Source organism: Dunckerocampus dactyliophorus, chromosome 17, assembly GCF_027744805.1.
Source record: "Dunckerocampus dactyliophorus isolate RoL2022-P2 chromosome 17, RoL_Ddac_1.1, whole genome shotgun sequence".
Lineage (NCBI taxonomy): Eukaryota > Metazoa > Chordata > Actinopteri > Syngnathiformes > Syngnathidae > Dunckerocampus > Dunckerocampus dactyliophorus.
In genome coordinates this window covers 18139848-18159122 of record NC_072835.1, presented here as the reverse complement: position 1 = coordinate 18159122, position 19275 = coordinate 18139848, and the positions used below count along the sequence as shown (strand labels likewise).

Sequence of the window (19275 nt, the reverse complement as noted above, 5' to 3'; positions counted from 1 at the left end):
TTTAGAACTTGTACCTTCACTCAAATGCTAAATTCCAGCACCACTGTTCCATATTGCTGTCCTAACTGGACCTGCCACTGCTCTGAGCCACATGACCGACTGCCAAGTGCCGGAAAAGTCCAATAACGTTTGGAATTCCCTCATCCGCAACACATGACTCCAATTACAGCCTGCAGATTTGCTTGGAAAATATCTACTGATTGAAGCACCTTAGGTTGACAGAAGAGGAGGGGTATGGTGTAGGATGAAAGCGACCGGGTATAAACATGCACTCACACACACACAATAACGTTTAAGTTATATTGAGTGGAGAATGCTTTGCAAAGCCACACACATTCACAGAGAGACTACATGCATGTGGGTGAAACCTGAGAGCACTGACCACTGCTGCGCCATCACTTTCCTGTAGGAAAGAATAAGAGGAGTCAGAGGAGGAGAAGAGAAAAAGAAAAAAGAAAAAAAAAAAAAGAGCGTCTCTGCCAAAGAACACATCCCCTGCAAAAGGTCTGCGCCCAATTAAACAAGATTAACACCACACTCGAGATGGAATATGACATTTTTTGAGGACGGCCTTCACTGTCAAGCCACACGTTTGTCATTTTAGTCTCATTTCACGGGCCAAAGACACAGAAAGCCAGATTCTCAAAGAATTAGAGTATGTGAGGTCGCAAAAAATAGTTGCTATGCAATCTGCAAAACCGTGAAGGCCACATTTGAAGGAGATAGCTTTCAGTCAGCATTATGATATAATAGGCCTTCAGTTGCGGCTGTAGAAGGATGTACCGTATTTTCCAGACTACAAGTTGCTCCGGAGTATAAGCCGCCTGACAAAAATGTACAATGAACAAGAAAAAAACATATACAGTATACGTAAGTCGCAATGGACTATAGGTCGCATTTTTGGGGGTATATTTATTTTATAAAATCAGAGACCAAGAACAGACATTTCATCTTGAAAGGCAAGTTATAGTAATAATAATAAAGTGGAGAACAACAGGCTAAATAGGCGTCTGTTAAACGTAACATGAATAGGTGGTGTGTTGACGTAACATATTAACAGTTATTCAGATAACTATAGCCTAAACAACATAACTACTTTACTGCAGCTTGTAATCTGTGTTTACAACAATGTTTACATTGTAAATTTTCAGCGGTACAGGAGTGACAGGAGGAAAATACAGTATTTGCTAGTACCGGCTTTTACAAGTGGAAAAGTATTAATAGTGAATGGAGCCATGCCGATCTGAGTGGGTGATATGCAGTGTAAACAGGGAAATTGCTGTCAAACAATCAAGGAATTGCTGTCAGTACGTTTACATGTGGGCCACATGGTGGCCTAGTGATTACCTTGTTGGCCACACAGTGGCCACACTTGGGCATCTCTGTGTGGAGTTTGCATGTTCTACCCGTGCGTGCGTGGGTTTTCTCCGGGTACTCCGGTGTTCTCCCACATTCCAAAAATATGCTGGGTTATGTCAGGTGAACTAGCGACTCTAAATTGTCTCTGAATTGTTGTGAGTGTGAATGGTTGTTTATCTAGATGTGTCCTGTGATTGACTGGCGGCCAGTCTGGGGTGTACCCCGCCTCCTGCCCAGCATACCCGCAACGCTAGTGAGGATAAGCGGAATAGAAGATGCATGGATGGACGTTTACATGCACTAAAAGAAAAAAAACTATTATTGAATTAGCGTAAAACTAGCTTTTAAACACGTATGTAAACACCTTAATTAGATTGTGTTTGGCTTTTTAAAAGATTAACATACCTACATTATGGGATTGGAAACTAGTTCTCTCTCTTGCATGTCTGTGGTACTGGAGCGGAGCCGGCATTCTGCACACACGCCAGTCTCCATGGTGGAATGAAACCCGCAATTAATTGTGGCCAAGTGGGTCATGATTGTGTACAAATTGCTAAATTTTCGCTGTATGCACATCGCTAGTAGCTGTTCAAGATAATGTGAATGTTCCGTGGTTGTTGCTTGAAGCTAAGCTAATATGTGTCCATGTTCAGTGGATGTAAATTTTTGCTGGTTCACTCATGAATGTGGAGAAAAACAGACAACTGTGTCGATCATGGCTATTAAAGTCATAAAGTACAGTACATATGAATGCAACAAAAATAGCCATCACACTGCAGCGACCTGCATTGTTTCTGTGCATATTGGTAGCCATCTAGGTCAAGATGGTGGTCATAAATTGAATAAAGGGCAAGTTGTGTCTGGCAGGTAATTGTTTTGCATAATCACTTCAACTGAGACGTAGTTGATAGCTTGTATAAGTCTTTCCTCATCAATATTTGCAGCAGCTGGCAGCTGAAACGTGTTGCCAGGTCTCATGAAAGAAACAAGCAGCTAGCTCTCCGAAAACAAGCCAAAAACAACAGGAAACCTGGGAAGTTCTGCAATTGGCTGGCGACCAGTCCAGGGTGTAACCCGCCTCACGCCCAAAGTCAGCTGGGATAGGCTCCATCATACCCCCGCGACCTAATTAAGATAAGTGGCATAGAAAATGGATGGAACCTGGGAAGTTGCAGGTATCTTTACACAAAAACAAGCCCAAAGTCGTTGAAAATAAGCGAACCTGGCAACGCTGGCCGTGATGCATTGTCTATATGTGACGTGACAGGACAAGCGGAAAAGCCAAACCTTTATCTGCGCTGAAAGAAACATAAGCACGGCCAATAATTGCAGTGGAGATAGAAGTACATATAAAACAGGGACATCGCACTGAGTTGTGAAAAATTGAGAAATCAGGTTATTTCAGTAATCTGACTAATTTAGTGCATGGAAACTTACTGACTCTATTTCGTAGTGACTCTAGTGGGTGCAGAACAAGCTCTCCTCTATTGTTTGCTCCACTTCTGTGAGAAAAAGGCTTCACTACACATCTTAAAATAAAGACTGGCGCTCTGACAACTATCTGCCAGCCACAGAGCTCACATACTGTAGCTATGCTAGTGTTGCGTTTGTGTTAATGTTCTTAATGTTCTGTCTGATATATGGGCTCTATTACATGAGACAAGTGCAGAGTTATTTACAGTGTAAACAGCGAATTGGACTCTTGGAGTCACAGACTCCGTCGGAGACAGGCGTGGACAAACACAGCTCATTACCATTAAAGCTAGAGGCACACAAAATAGTATGTTCTCTGAAGGGCTTTTTAAAAGCATATTTAAAGTGTGTAAATTACAGAATTAAGGCTAGTTTGGACAACACACCTCCAATACCTACGAACTATTGTGGGACCTCAGAGACTTTTTTTAATTGTTGAAAATTTGTATAATATGGGACCTTGAAATAAAACAGAGGGAGAGAGTGGGAGGTGTGACCTGTGGTGAATGAGATGCCACAGCCGGGGAAGAAAAGAACTGCGTAGCTCTGTGGCTGCAGCGCCCTTAAAATAGCTGCCAGAGAACAGGGAGGCTGCTGATGTTTGGAGAGAGCTTGGAGAGCAAAGAGGAGGAGAAGGAAGAGGAGTAAGAAGGCCGTTTGTTTTATGACAGAAAAAAAAATCCCTCTTGCAACTCCAAGTGGGCAGCAGACTTCTTTGTCCACATGTGACTCAGCCCAGCTGGCCGACAGAAGCCTTACAAAGGCCCTTAAGACCCTAAGAAGTTAAAGCTCTTCGTTCATCAGCTGTGTTGTTTGTGCCCACATTCTTGGTACAAAGATGGTGTCCAGTCTGTTTACACCTCAATAATATGCAGCGTTGATGTCAGAAACATACGGAGAGAGGGCTAAGGACGTGCTACATGCGTGACGGAGCGCAGTAAGCTAGAATTAAGCTGGCCTGTAATTACAACGAGCCACTTGGAAACCTCTGCGCAAGTGACTCACACAAACTCCATCTCAACGCTGCATCTACAGTACCAATCATACTTAAATTCGGGCCAGCGCCCAGCCTGAAGCACACGTGGGAGTTAAAGCTGGACGCGCGATCTTCCCTCTGGTGTAATTTTCACCTCTAAGGCCCGGTGCTGCCACGCAGTCTCTTCAGCCCTGGCTGCACTTTTATGGCCTGATCAACGTGATATACAACCCACACTGATGTTCTTATTTGTCTGGATGGTTCTCTTTTATTGAGGGCTCTTCATCAGCTCTGTGACAGGAAGTGCACACAGAGAAGGCGGACTCATGCAACCGAAATAGTTTGCCCATCTGTTATACGCGATATGTCTACATATAAAAAGGTAGGTACTATAAAAAGGTACTGTGTAAAAATATAACCAATAGCTTTGTGTTTTAATGCCCTTTTTCAATTCAGTCACTTCAACATAATAAAAAAGTAACGAGATTAGACAAATTAGAGCTTGTGGAGGGATGGCAAATGGACCAAGGACAGCCCCATTTCGATTTGGTGAGGATCTGGACAAAGGTACCAATAGAGGAATTTACTGTGTTGCTGTATGGATACTGGACACTGGATAGTCGTTTTCATGCTATCGTGTCCATCATATTTTGATCTCGTTGAACTTGTTTGTAGTGTTTGAGAACTCAATTTCAGACAAAAATGGTACAGTATGTCGGCGTTCAATTTTGATGAAGCTGCGACATTTTCTTTCTCATAGCAACTCTTTTATTTTTCATTTTAATCGCACCTTTACCAAACTAAGTGCACCCTCCATTTCAGCAACCACTTTTAGTACAGTATATCTTCCAGGGACAATACTATAGAAAGGGTGGTCATTGTATAGCAGTATAGATTTACCATGCACTGAAAATAACTCAGCACACAGCCATTATTGTCTAATAAAATAATTGCTGAAATCTGCGGAGTGGAGTCACTTTACTGTATGTATATACGTTTTTAATAACAACTTCTACAACCATGCATTTCTCGTTTTTGCCATACAAGTCACTGTATGCCCCCTCCAGAATTAGAATGGCATCTTGTCTTGTGCTTTACTGAGCCCACAGCAGTTTCATACGGCCATCATGACATTGCAACTTAATTCGCTGCCTAAGATTTCCACGCACTACCCTACTAATAGAGTGACAATATGCTGTGTCTCGTAATCCTTCAGTTAAACATGATCAGTCTTGAATGTGTCACAATATTAACCTACGAGATGATTTCACTCAATGGAAGGACATTTTTGCATAGTGAGCAGAATTTCCGCCTCTGTGCGTGTGCATGTGTGAGAAGCACACGGGTGTAAGTGTAAGCGTGTTGCTACAGGCTTCAGTTAGGTTGAAAAGTAACAAAGAAATATGTTTTTTTTACTTTAAGTAGAAATACATGACATTCATAGTTGAAGATTAAAATACGGTTTTCATTTAATCTTCAACTATGAACATCATGTATTTCTACTTAAAGTAATCCTAGAGCGTGTGATTGACAGCATACAAGGTATGTAAGTTATACATTTCACAAGGAATTTACACCCGCCTGGCAGGATTCAAATGACATCTTTGAAGCACATTTTTTCTGCTTACTGAGAACAAATATTAAATATTCTACACTGCAAAAATCTGACTGGTCAGAACTGAATTCAAGGCCAATCTGCTGCTGAGTATACAGTATGATACAGTATCTCACAAAAGTGGGTACTGGGGGTGGGGGGAATAATCGATTCTTAGATGCATCGAAATGTGGACATTGACAATTATTATTTGATTCCTAAATGTCAATAATCGATGCTGACTGAACAAAAAAACGGAACAAAAGTAAAATAGTATTGTCCCTTGAAAATATAGAATAAAATGGGTGCTGAAATGTGAGGGGTGTGCTCGCTTTTGTGAGATACTGCACATTTACGTAAAAATTAGCTATTTAGTAATAGAACTAGTTTATGTGACTTCTCACTTGTTAGCTATCCACTTTTGTAGTTATATTGTGGTAAAACTAACACAAAGACACAGGATACAGTACTACGTTTGCTCAACTCACCGTCCACTGCTTGCCGCAACAGCTGCAGTTTCCTCTGCCGTTCCTTGATCCTGTCGTAGGCACCAGGGAGGCCTGAGCCAACGGACAGGCTAGAGAGGTAATGGGCATTCCTGCTCTTCATCCCGCCAAATTCAAAATAGCGAGAGTCCCTCTCTCTGGACACGCTAAAGGGCGATTTGATCCTGCCAATGGTTTGTGTACTTAGCGCACTGCTGCCTCTGCGTGCGTCCTCCAAGGCTCCAAAGCGAAGAGCCTCTGGGTCAATACAGGCCAAGTCCACAGAGGAGGCCCAGGAGTTCCTGGTCTGAGCTGGCCTTAAGTCAGCACCGTGGAATTGTAAAGATCTCCGATCCAGCTCCACGGGTCGGCCTTTTTGCTGGGGATGAAACGGGTGCAAGTGGGGGTATGAGTGCTGGTGCTGGGTAGACACAGGTTTGGGGCAGTGTTCGCCGGAGCATTCCGAGTCACAGTGGGAATAGTGTAATTCATCTCCCCTCAATATGTCGTGCGTAGACAGGGATCCCATGGAGCGACTGAGGCCCCGGTTGAGAGAAGCCTGCTCTTGAGTCCTGGCCCGGTAGCGCTCCAGCACCCTGGGGGCAGCACTCCTCCCTGAGAGAAAGAAAACATCATGTTAAAGCATCTCAAGAAAGAGATTATGTTGGATAATAAAAGTTCAATACCCCTTTATTTTGTATATTAAAATGCCGCAAAATCCATGGCGGTCCAGCCATTATCATGGTTGACTAAATGATTGATTGCACAAGTGAGCTTACTACGATATAGGAAACGGAACGCACATCTCTGTCCTGGCTGCAACATAAGCAACAATAAGTCAACAATGATAGTAAAAGGCCAGTCCAGGGCGTACCCCGCCTCTTGCCCGAAGTCAGCTGGAATAGGCCCCAGCATACCCCCGCGACCCTAGTGAGGATAAGCGGCATCGAAAATGGATGCATGATAATGAAAGGCCAGCCACCGTTTCAAAAACGTGCCAAGTACGAGTAGATAACTTCTGAGGATGCATGCCAAGAAATCACAAAAATAAACACGCATGCTGACATTCTCAAGCTTTATACGCAGCATTATTCTGCACCCCAATCTCCACTTGGCTGCAAGGCCCGTTTTCTTGCTGCCCTCAGTGTCCTCTCAGATTAAATGTCTCTAAATAATATAATTAACAATGCAATGTTGTTGAATATTATGTTATGAAAATAAAAAAAAATCTCTATTACATTCTTTAATCAAGCCTTTTTAATGGTGGTGACAGTTAAATCCAGGAACAGACTTTTTATTTTATTCCCAATGGGAAAATGGTTGTAAAATCCAAACAGAGGCCTGATCAAAAAGGTTTGTACCTGAGCAAACACAACTAGCAACCTTTTGTGGTAAGGAGCACCTGCTTATATTTAGACATGTATTCACCACACATGTGAATTACTTTGAAATCAATGACAGCAAAAGGAAAATGGCCCGGACAAGTTCATTATAGTTTTGGAGCTGCTTTTCTCCACTGCAAGGGAATTCAAATTAATACTTGCTGTGACAATGAGGCGCTCATGAATGGGAACAAGTTATCAGATGTCTAGAAAGCTTCAACTTCATCTTTTTAGGAACAACAGAAGCTTACAGAACACAGAATGGATTTTCTTTTAAGGTCAAGCATTTAAATGGGCAATGAAGAAACAGAGGCCTTCACTAATTTCACCAGGCAGTGAATCAAATTTTTTCGACAGGGGAGGGAGGGCACTTAAGAACTTAGTGTGCTGCTTGCAGCTCATTCACAGAAATAAAACACTGGCAGACAGGAGACCAGCAGCTTTCAAGGCTCCAAAATATGCATCTCTAATCAATGCCATGCCACGCTTACATAATCGGGACGACTGGGCCATGTTTGCGCGCTCCTCTCCCTTCCGTGGGCCTGGAAACATGCGCGAGTGTTCTCAGAAACCACTGGGAGGATTTGGTCATATTTTCCAAAATTAAGCTGATTCGGGTAGAGAGCGAGGGTTCCTCAAGGACTTTCACTGCTTTCACACACGCTCAGGAAAAAAAAACAAAAAAAAACGAGCATGCAACTGATGACTAAAAACCAGAGGTGAAAACAGTTAACCTAATTAGATTCATTGCAGCCAAGCCTCTGTTTACAATTACTCTGACTACTAACCTTATTAGAATTGTACACAAACAAGAGTCTAAGTGATTTGTCCTGTATTTGGGCTACTATTAACTGTGGTTTATCGTGATTAATGTGAGTCAGTGTGGAGTGTGCTGTATTTACCTGAAGGTAAGCCTTTCCCTCTCAGTCTCTCCCGAATTTCCTTACTTCGCTCAGGAAGAGACTCTCTGTCGGTTAGCAGACCGTCCAGCTGAGGTAGAGGGAAAGAAAACACTCAATCCATCCTAAAATCATGTTTGACTGAGAAATTGAAAGAGGACTTTAACCTCTACTGAGAAAACGGTTATAGGTTTTCTGCCATGTATACAACGTGTTATTTCAAACAAATGCATATTTGTAGATGACCACAACGTATCCCATTGGGCATCATTCTCAGTCGAGCTTATTAAAAACATGTTTGAATTGTCTAGATTTTGGCCAACACACTTCCAATACACTATTGTGGGACCTCTAAGACTTATTTAAAATAACTAAATTGCACTACGTACCTGGGAAAGGCTGCCCAGCACCAACCGGACCAGCTTTCTGACATAAGAGAAGGGAGGGTCACAACTTGAGTTTCGAATGTGCTTGCTGCAGATGTCCAGCACCGTGCGCATCGACATTCGGCTCAACGTAACATCATCGCACATGTTCAGCAGCAGGCTGTTCAGGTGTTCCCCCAACTTCATGGGCTTCATGCAAACACATAAACAACGGCATTAAAGCTGCTGCACAATCAGAAGATGACGGAGCCCATGTTATGGAAATACTGGTAGAAGTTACCTGGCTTTGGGGGATCTCGTAATCCGCACCCCAGAAGAGAGTCATTCCCAAAGAGTACATGTGCATCTGTGCAGGAGAATAGCAATAATAAACAACAAAGACTGCACAAAGACGGGGCATTCAGTCAGATAAACTGGGAGCCGAGTCATTATGTGCAAGATACTGTGTTTTATTCTAAAGAAAAAAAGCCATAAGTCTAAATAAAGTCATAAGATGTTGAATCTGTGTTATGGCTTCCTGAAAACGGAAATGGAGGACATTTTCCACTTTTTTCCCCTTGTAACTCAGTGCTGGGAAGCAAATTCACTTCCCCCAAATGTTGGTCTTGGTGGAGGAAAGAATAACTCTGGCATGGCCAAGAAATGCAACATAACATTCAAGGCCCTCAAGAAGCAGGAGGTCAGGCAACAAATTTCAAATACACACGCACACTCTCAGAGAACATTTGATAAAACCAAATGCAAAATGAAACAGCGTGTTGAAACATGAAAGGTAAACTTGGATCTCTTGCCCACAAAATGTGATAATGAGGGGAAAAGATTAGATTTGCAAACCATGAAATGAACCCTCCTGGGGCAGCAGAGACGGGACCAGTGGTGGAAAACTGACTCAGCACAAAAGTGTGTTGAGGTCTGTGGGACTGTGCTGGAGACGGGAATGCAGGCATACAAGCTTTTAGCTTCTCTACCGGAGGCAAACACTCTAATAGAGGGGGTGTGGTTAAAAAAGAAGGAAAAGCTTTGAAGCAACTGTGGAAGTTGCACAAAATCAGTGATGAGCTATCATTCACCCCTTTAAGTATGAAAAAAATATATAATAAAGTATAACAAAATAGAAATAAATGAAAGAAATGTCATATAACTTAAACTCCATTATTTATCAATTTTGGAAAAATAAGCAAGAGATGCACAGGAAAGGTGACTCATGGCTGGCCACAGTCCCTCCCCAAGGCCAGCCCCCCCCCAGGTAGATATTTTAAAATCCTGCCCAGGAATGGTGAGTCATGGGCATCTTTGAGGTCCTGCCTGGGTGGTCCCCGGCCGGAGGTCTGACACTGTGCCCAGAGAAGGTGTGCAATGGCCAGCTGCAGTGCTTTAAAAAATAAACACTCAACACCCCTTGGAGGCCCCGCCTGGAGGTCCCTGGCTACAGGTCTGACACTATGCCCAGGAAAGGTGTCCCATGGCAACAGCCCCTTGTAAGGCATGGCATCCTTTGAACATGAACCCTGAGAGCTACCCAGATGGCGGTAATGTTGGTAAGGTGAGTCATGGCTAGCCACAGTCCCTCAAAAAATGCCTGGCCCACTTGAAAGTCTCGCCTGAAGGTCCCCGGCTGGATGTCCGAACCTATATCTAAGAAATGTAATCCATGGCTAGGCGAGTCATACGTATCCAAGGGCTGGCCCCTTTTGGAGGTCACTGACGGTGTGACACCATACCCAGGGAATGTGTGCAGGTGTTACCGGCTGCAGTCTCCAAGACCAGAGAGTGCCCTGGAAAGGTGAGCCATAGCTGGCCGCAGCCCAGGCAAGAGCTCGCTGCAGTCCCTTAAAAATATGGGACCCCCTTGGAAGCCCTCATGGTCCCTGGGTAAATGTCCGAACCTGTACCCAAGGAAAGTAAGGCATTGCTGGCAAAGTCAAATCTAAGGTCTAGCACCCTTCGGAGATCCCATCTGGGGTCGTCCCTGGGTAGAGGTCAAACACTGTGTCCAGGCAAGGTGACCCATGGCCGACCATCGCCAGCTGTGCCCAAAAAAGGTGAGTCATGTGTCTGGCACAGTACCTCCTCAGGACTGGCCCCCATCAAATTTCTAAGGTTTAGATGTTCAATTTCCCAGTCTCAATGAGTCCTCTTTTAAGGGTTACAGTGTATTCCTTGTGTTATGCGTCATTAACCAAGAGTGTGCTCTCAGGAAACATCTCACTGCCACCAAAGAAGGAACACAATATTACGTACTTTGGGGCTAAGTGGAAATACTTTTGAAATAGTCTGTGGCAACACATGCCAACAATCACTTAGTCTGTTTTTGTGGCCAGAGAAATACTTTTAACATGAAACTTTAACAACATATTCTACCTTCTCTATGTCGGAGACAGACGTCAGAGTGTTCCCTTCCAGGACTTCAGGGGCAGTGAAGGCTCTTAGGTCCTGCTGGGTGACATACTCGTCTGTGAAGGAGATGTTGCCGGAGGGCATGAGCAGCAGGGACCATGGGGAGATGATAAAGCCCATCGCTGAAGGGTCTGGGGAGGGAGAAACAGACAATTGACGCATGGGAGATAAGATCAGGAAGCCAAACAGATCCAATAAAGTAAATACTAGGCTAGACACAGTGATAAGGTAAATCACTACAACAAAGCACCATGATGCCTATACATTATAGCCTGAATGATACTCAAGATGGTGGATGTAAACAAGAACGCTGTGAGAAAATAAGAGAAAAGGCAGAAAGGAACGGCCTTTGGGAGATATGCCCCTTTTCCTACCAAGCCACAGCCAGCAAGATGGTTAGTGAGCGCTTTAAAAATATACAATGGAATGTTTGAGCAGTGCTGCAAAATTCTTTTCTTCGAGTGATACAAAAACCCGAGAGAGGAGCCGAAAAAGCACCCAGATGAACTTGACTTTGTGCATAAAAACAATCTCCCCAAAAGCTGGAATTCGCTATGTAAATAGGAGTTTCCTGTTTAAAATCTCTGATCATTCTTCACACAAATAAAGAGGTAAAGGCAGTTCGTCCAACAATACACTATCATTGTGATAGAATGTGAGGGACAGCAGACAGTTATCTCATATATCCAATGCCGCACCAAGCATGTGATAGCAAACATTTGATAAAAGCAGGAGGCCTTGTCCCCTGCACTGCATACTTACATTTTGACAGTCTTTATTGATCCACAAGAGAAATTGCTTGGTTGCACAATTGCAGAAGAAAAAGAAAACACTGCAACGTAATATGAATCAAATATAATAAAATAGAAAGAATATAAGCTAAACAAGAGTTGCATATTTACAAATAGTGAGTAAAAATATATGTAAATACAAGTACATTTACACTATATACAAAGGCGGACAAACAGTATAGCGCAATGATGTTGTGAATTATACAGGGTCAAGCAAAGAAACTGCAAAATTCAGACAACATATGACAGGCAGGAGCACAAGAAGCAATCAGGTTTATTCTCCAAACAAGTCCCTGTTAAGTAAACATTGTAACTAACTGCTGCTGTTCATATACTTGGAGAGAATAAAGCACCTATTGTTTGACGAGTCTGTTCATAAGGCTTGGAAAGGTGCTTGGAGGAAATGTCATGTCACGTCGCACAACGCTTGACTGAGTCATGCAGGAAGGAAACAACCTGGAATTAACTCCACCCAATAAGGCAATTCACTCATTTAAATCCAGAATGCTCTCTTCCCTTTGTCCTAAAACACTTGCTGTATTACAAAGAGAATTATCATCATGACGATACAGTATTCTTCATAACTGTGACGTCTGAAGAGCAAAAGCTATTATTACTACTCTATCTATGTAAGCATACATCCATGGTTGAGTATCAGTTTCTGTTGACTCTAAGTGATAGCGACGGTAAACTAAACAAGGCATGTTCACAATCACTTAGCAACCACGCCAAAATTAGGTACACCTACATAACAGATGCATCTACAGAGATACCTGCAATGGCACTCAGGAATATAAAAGACCATCGCCAAGGCCAAACATTCATAACTGGGATGAGTGCTAAATTGTACACCTTCATAATTACCCAATTATGCCTGAATTCTGACAGTAAGATCCATGCATTGTTTATTGAGAAAGGAAAACATATTTCCCAATGTAAAATGAATACTGCACCTTGTACTAGATCTGCACGAAAATTTACTGGCCCAGAAAATCACTCTTTTGATAGTAAAGGTTGCCGACCCCTGGTCTAAACCCATGCTCCTCAAAAAAAAAACAACTGAACTCCACATAAGAACTTTGGTGACAGATGCAAGGAAAAACCTCAAACACAATGAAGACTCAATTTTCAACCTTACCATTTGTCATTAAAGTTAAGAAAGTGTTTTAAGAGTGTTCAAAATGTTAATATTACGGATGCTAACTTATTTTTACACTTCTATGGCTGTTAACTCTGTCTTTTAATAAAATGCTTGTGCAGTTTTTCCAATGGTACTACGATGACAACAGCTTGATTTTGGAATGGATTAATTATAATTATATTAACAGATGAATTTAACGTGAGAGTGCTTATGCACACTCCTCTTGTCATAGATGCGACCACAGCAGAAAAGAGGCCATGCTGACAAGAAGCGCAGAAACTCCACTATACTCCACCAAAACCTGCAGGCCGCATGCTCTACATCTTCAAGCGGAGGTCTGGCTGGTTGGGGCAGATGTAAGTGAAACTGAATCTGCGCCACCGCTTCAAAAGTAGCCTGCCTGTGTGCCAAACATAATCAGGTGCCGTGCGAGTTTCACAGCGGACAGAGCACCACCTAAACGTTGAACAACACCGAGAGCGAGAGAGGAGAGCTCCGTGGTGCCTGCTGACTCACATCCTGTATCGTCTCCAGCGTTAAAACTTCCCTTGAGTCAGGCTTTTCCCTCCAAGCTGTTTTGACTGACACAGAAAATATTCCCATATACTTTTGAACAAGTATACCTACAATATTTATGCAGAAAATAAATTAAATGTGACTTTCACTTTCAGTTTTTCAGCAATGCACGGTTATCTAAAGAAGAAGTGTTGACTGAAGCAGATACAGAATTTCCTTTTGGAGGAAAATAAGGCTCAAACCAACAGGCTAACAGGATAAGCCAAAAATATATACTGTATATAGACAGCAAGGCTAATTGGAGTGTGAATATTACATATAGTATCTCACAAAAGTGAGTACACCCCACACATTTGAGAGCAAGCATTTATTCCAGTATAAATGAAAATTGATATACTTCAGAATAGTCAGCGTACGGCTAATATGGCGGTATATTGTATCATAATAAGAAATTCTGAAGCGTGGATATCAGAAGGTAACATTCATACCTTTGTGAAAGAGCTCCTGGAGGCTCTCTGCACTCTGGCTGAGCACCGCCCAGACCTCCTCCTCCTGGAGCGGACCTCCTCGGACCTCCAAAGCTTCTGCCAGAGACACATGCATCTTACCTGTACAAGCAGAGATGGACAGGTTAGTTTAGATTACAGATTTTTTCCAGCCAAGAGGGTGCAAGCATTTTCTTCTCCTATACGGTAAATAGGTAAATCTCGAGCATGGGGTGAAATCACACCTAGAATGATCAAGTGCAAATGTCGGATCATTAAATACTATATACCTAAATGAGCAACAATCTGAGACAAATACTCAGACTAAAGTCCAATGCCCAGGCAGTCATACGATCTGATGTTTTCAGGGAAAAATATGCCTCAATAGACAAAAGCCCAGACTATGAACGTCACATGTGAGACCAAAAAAAATCGTGTAAGCAATTTATTGCAACCATTAAACTGAAATAGGCTTAGTAGCTGTGCCATTCTTGTTGATAACCTCAAAAATCGGTGTGGGCATGCTTGATTCCAGTGAGTGTTTCCAGGAAGCTAGTGAGAATGTTGCTCCAGGTGGTGAAGATGCCTTCATGGAGGCCATCCACTGTCTGGAACTGATGTTCATTTTTGTAAACTTCCATTCCATCCATCCGCAAATATTCTCAATTGGATTTAGATCAGGGGAGCACGCAGGATGGTCCAAAACAGTGACATTATTCCTCTGAAAGAAGTCCAGACATTGTGAACTACAGCGTTGTCCTGTTGAAAAAGCCAGTCATTACCTCACAAACAAGGGCCTTCAGTCATGAAGGATTCCCCCTGCAACATCCCCACATAGCCATCTGCCGTTTGACGCCCCTGCACAACCTGAATCGCCATTGTCCCATTGCAGGATAAAGGACCCCAGATCATGATGTTGCCCGCTCCACTGTGTAGTGTGGAAAACATCTCAGATGGGATCTACTTGTCAAGCCAAACAATATAATTTTTTCCCTACCTTCCATCCTCGTGCAAATTTAAAACGGGCAATTTTATGGTGTTGAAGGAAGGAAACTCTTAAAACTCTTCTTTCGTAGATGCTGTCTGATGGTTATTGGACTGCACTCGGCACCAGGAACAACCTTCATTTGGGCCAAGGATCGTCCCGTATCTTTACGGACAAGCTAACCGCATTTGGGAATATCACCAAACTTTTTAGTCCAATAACAAGTTTAGAAGTTTCAAATGACTGTCTTACTGTGTCCAACCTCAGTATCAGTGGCGCGCTGCAAGAGGTCTTGCTTATGCACCGTGTTCAAAGAGAGAACAAAATGTTTTCACCTTTTTCATCAAGAGATCATGACAGTGTGAATACCTGACAAAAATGACATTGAAAGCACATTTTTGCCAGGATTTTGGCCTTCAAAGGCTGTGGTGTTAAACTTTTTTGATGCTCATATTAATTTTTGATCAGGAGTTTATTTTCCCAAAAAGGGGTCTTTAACTCATTCAATACAAAAAATGTAGTTATATGTTTTTATAAACCCGAACGCCCGATCCCAGCAACGTATTTATATGACTTTTACATTTTTTTTGCAAAAAGAGGTGATGACGCAACTCCCCAGTAATGGATTTCAGAGCAATTTTAAGCCATAACAACGGCCACAAGGTGGCAGAAGTGCATTTGGTAAGAACTCGGCAGAGACCACGCGGATGGAAAACACACACATGACAGGAAGGAGGAAGTGAGAGAGCATGGAGGAGTGTAGCACGCAGGAAGTTACGCATTGTAGGGAAATTTTAACAGATACGCACACACACATACACACGAATGCACACTCATATTTCAGTTCCAAACGTGAAAATTGTATGTGTTGTTTATGTTGGTATGGTTGGTTAGATATTCCAGCAGTCACAAAAGCCAAAAATATCAGTGTCAACATGAAAGTAATGCTTGAAATGTATCTTTTCACAAAAAGCTGTTTTTCTCCCGATGGAAAAAGGTACAAAATAACTTTTTTCTGATGAAAGACGGGAGTCTCATCTTTCCTTTGGTAGGTTCCATGTTTATATAGCCATAGAACACAATATTCTGTGTGCCTCGAAAGATCTGTCCAAAAAGGCTGGTACTGAAGGGGTTGTTTTTTGAAAAATGGCTGGGATTGAATGAGCTGAAAAGAGGGGTCATCCTATGTTCAGCGTTGTCTTTTCTTTATCTTACTCTTTGTCTACATTCGAGTTTCCCCTGTATAAGGCCAGCTTGTAGTGGAGAAGTCTTGGAAAAAAGTTTGAACCATTACCTTAGAACAATCTGTCCAAACGCACATGCCACAACACGCTTTGACTCCTATCATAAACCCTTGGACAATATCAAAGAAGTGAAAATAACCTCAGGGAGGAAGGGGAGTAGCATCAGACAGACAAGAAGGGCTTGGCAAAAAACATTCAGTTTTACAATGTTTGGAATACAATGATTTACTGTACATAAAAGTATTTTGATGTGTTTAAGTCTAGTGTAGTCAGCCCAACCTGACCTGTTCTGTTCTTAGAAATTGAACATCAGACTTCTCTGCCAATGCGTGTTTTAAATCAGCCAGAACAGGTCTGAAGACATGCCATTGTCATTTTGCAATACTGCACTAGGTAATCCACATCTACTGTAGGCAACTGTATTTGCCATTTTAAAAGAACCTTATGAGTAAATCCGCACAGGAAGAACATCTTTCTTGCTCTGTTTTAAGTAGTTGAAGTGTTTTCAAACAGCATCTCTCCAAAAGTAAGCATATCTTAATGCCTGACGAAAGGACTGCACTGTTTAAATTTAGACTTGGTTTTCCTCCTTTAAATGAAATAACCACTTTTTGCTGCCTCGAAATAGAAAGGCACCTGACCACACCAATTTTTAAGAGCAACACACACCCACGCTTGCACAGATGGGCACAACGTAGGTTTCTCAGCAGGCAACATAATGACCACGTCCGTCGTCACAGCAGCCAATTTTACTTTTGAACATTAATGGAGTTTTTGGTGAAACGTTTTCCCCAAATCCTAAACCCTGCATTCACATGAGCTCTCAAGATGAGTTTCCTTCTTCAATTTTGCCGCGTTTTATTTATTTTTTTTTTGTCATAGGTCACTAAGATTTCAGTGGATAGTGTGGAATTGATTCATCTAGTCTTGAGGCACAACAGAGTGCACTACTCGGATGCAACCAGCAGAGGCTCTGTTGATTCAGTCTCAACTTGTGGTCTAAAAAAAGTATGACGTCAACTACGGGAAGTTGAGCTACAGCCACACTAGGAACTCCTCCAGGCAAAATTATTCTTCTCAATACAGCACTGGCATGGAAACAGGAGTTCGAAACTTTAAGAGAGGGGGACTCTCCATATAGAAAAATTACAGCTGTCAAAAAAAACGCCCCCCAAAAAAGACTGTAACGGAAGTAAAGTAATTAATCAATACATATTCATTTAATTATGTAAAATATTTTAACTTAAATAAATAGTTAAATATTGAATATTGTTTCAAACAATTATAATTAAATAATTTCGTTACCGCCTCATGTCAAGCCACACCTCTCAGTTTTGACGGCACAGTCTTAGTGTTGCATCCCCACATAGTCACCCAGAGTCTGATACTCTGATCTTGTCTTCCACCACATCTTTATTCATTCAACATCATCATTCTACAGCAATGCGTGTATGTATGTTCTAAATAATCAAAGAAAGAAAATCAATACGTGGATATATTTAATGTTTTAACTCAATCCTGATTTAAAACATTATCACTGAAGTCACTTATTGGTTCATATAACGCACACAGCCGATGAGCATCTCCATAATTGCCTGCTTTCTTCATGTCGGAGTAGGACCTAAATAGGACGGTGCTCTCCGTGCTGGCCAGGCGCTGTTTACATGAGGATGTGTTCAAGGACACTGCGTACCTCTTAATTTGCAGTTACAGTTTGCTACATTTGTTAAATGAGGCCAGTCCAGGGTGTACCCCGCCTGTCGCCCGAAGTCAGCTGGGATAGGCTCCAGCATGCCCCCGCGACCCTAATGAGGATGAAGCGGTATAGAAAATGGATGGATGGATGGATGTTAAATGAGGTGGTGTCTTTGAACACAGCCCCTCATTGCGCATAATAACAGGGTTAAAATGTGATTCCAATGTTCTGCTACTATTAAAGAAACTAGTGTTAAGCATATATATTTTGCAAACATTTTCAAAGCAACAATGTACTGTTGAGTGGTGTTTGGCATTATGGGAAGATTTTGACCAGGAATCCTTAAAGTGGGTCAGCCGACTCATTAGAGGTGGCCTTTATCCTTGCAGGCAATATGTGAAACAACCTTCTTTCTACGAATCCCCGTTTGGAGAAGAGAGTTAATGAGTACGCATGTAAGAGGCCTGACATGTTTATGCAGGAATGCAGGTTATCCCTTCTGTTCCATGGGAGACAGGAGACGAGAGTGAGAGGCAAAGGGGGTTCCTTGCCATCTCGCTCATTAGCCGTGAGAATGGCGAGAGCGGAGTGCTGTGAAGACTGATTGTTTTGCGGGTCCTTGTTATTTCAACAGAGACCTACCGTGGAATGTTTTTATCCGTGCTGAGGCTGCAGTGCAGGCCATCCCCTCTCTCATTGGACTACGGCCCTGCTCATTATTGAAGGGGGGGATTTGGAGGCCCTAAATAGCGTGAACAGACCACCGCCACCACCACGTCTAGGCTTAATTTTCTTTAGTGTGTTCACTCACTGAAGCTACCCAGAAAAGCCTACAGAAGACAATGTTGTATAAATTGGTGGTTCTCATCTGGTTTGGCTGAGGGAACCAACGTTGGGGTCGGGTATTGTTTAGATATTATCCGATACCAGTGCCAAATCAGTACTTTTGAAATGGTCCGGGTGCTTAAACGGTGCCCAAACCGAAAGCTTTGCCTTTTTATCTTTACTGAATTTTGTGGCATGCAAGTTCAACAAAATACTTTATTAGGTATTTAATAATAAGTATTTTAATAAAGTATTTTAATAATATAAAAAAATAATAACTAAATCATAAGTTAACCAATATGAAATCAAATCCACAACAATTTGTCCTAATTATCACAGCAGAGGCAGCAGCAATACAGACAAATGTGCATGTGCAAAAAAAAACGATCTGCTTGTATTATGATGTTTAGAATTCTGCTGTCTGTGAATGCACCTCGCTTGATGTGACCGTGACCGGCGGACAATGGGGACGTGTTGTGTTGCTGCTGTGGACGGCGACGGAGAAATGTGTGTGCGGTGTTGGAAGTGAGCACCGCTGTCGGCAATAAAGTTTAAAAAGCAATGTGTGCCATTTTGCCGGGCGTCTCAATTAATCGCAGGGTTACGGCGGGAGACAAATATATAATAACGCTAAGAGTTTT

At 42.3% G+C, this 19275-nt stretch overlaps 1 protein-coding gene across 6 annotated transcripts in view; it reads right to left on the bottom strand.

The window, feature by feature from the left end:
* Positions 1 to 19275, bottom strand: part of ptpn13 (protein tyrosine phosphatase non-receptor type 13) — a 64621-nt gene that overhangs the window by 41371 nt on the left and 3975 nt on the right. For all 6 annotated transcript variants that reach the window (XM_054756883.1, XM_054756886.1, XM_054756885.1 and 3 more), the window contains exons 2-7: positions 13888 to 14007; positions 10916 to 11082; positions 8835 to 8900; positions 8558 to 8743; positions 8172 to 8259; positions 5891 to 6502 (exon numbers count right to left, since the gene is read on the bottom strand). In XM_054756883.1, the coding sequence (XP_054612858.1) occupies positions 5891 to 6502; positions 8172 to 8259; positions 8558 to 8743; positions 8835 to 8900; positions 10916 to 11082; positions 13888 to 14002 (1234 nt within the window). In that variant the 5' untranslated portion in view covers positions 14003 to 14007. The remainder of the gene's footprint in view (positions 1 to 5890; positions 6503 to 8171; positions 8260 to 8557; positions 8744 to 8834; positions 8901 to 10915; positions 11083 to 13887; positions 14008 to 19275) is intronic.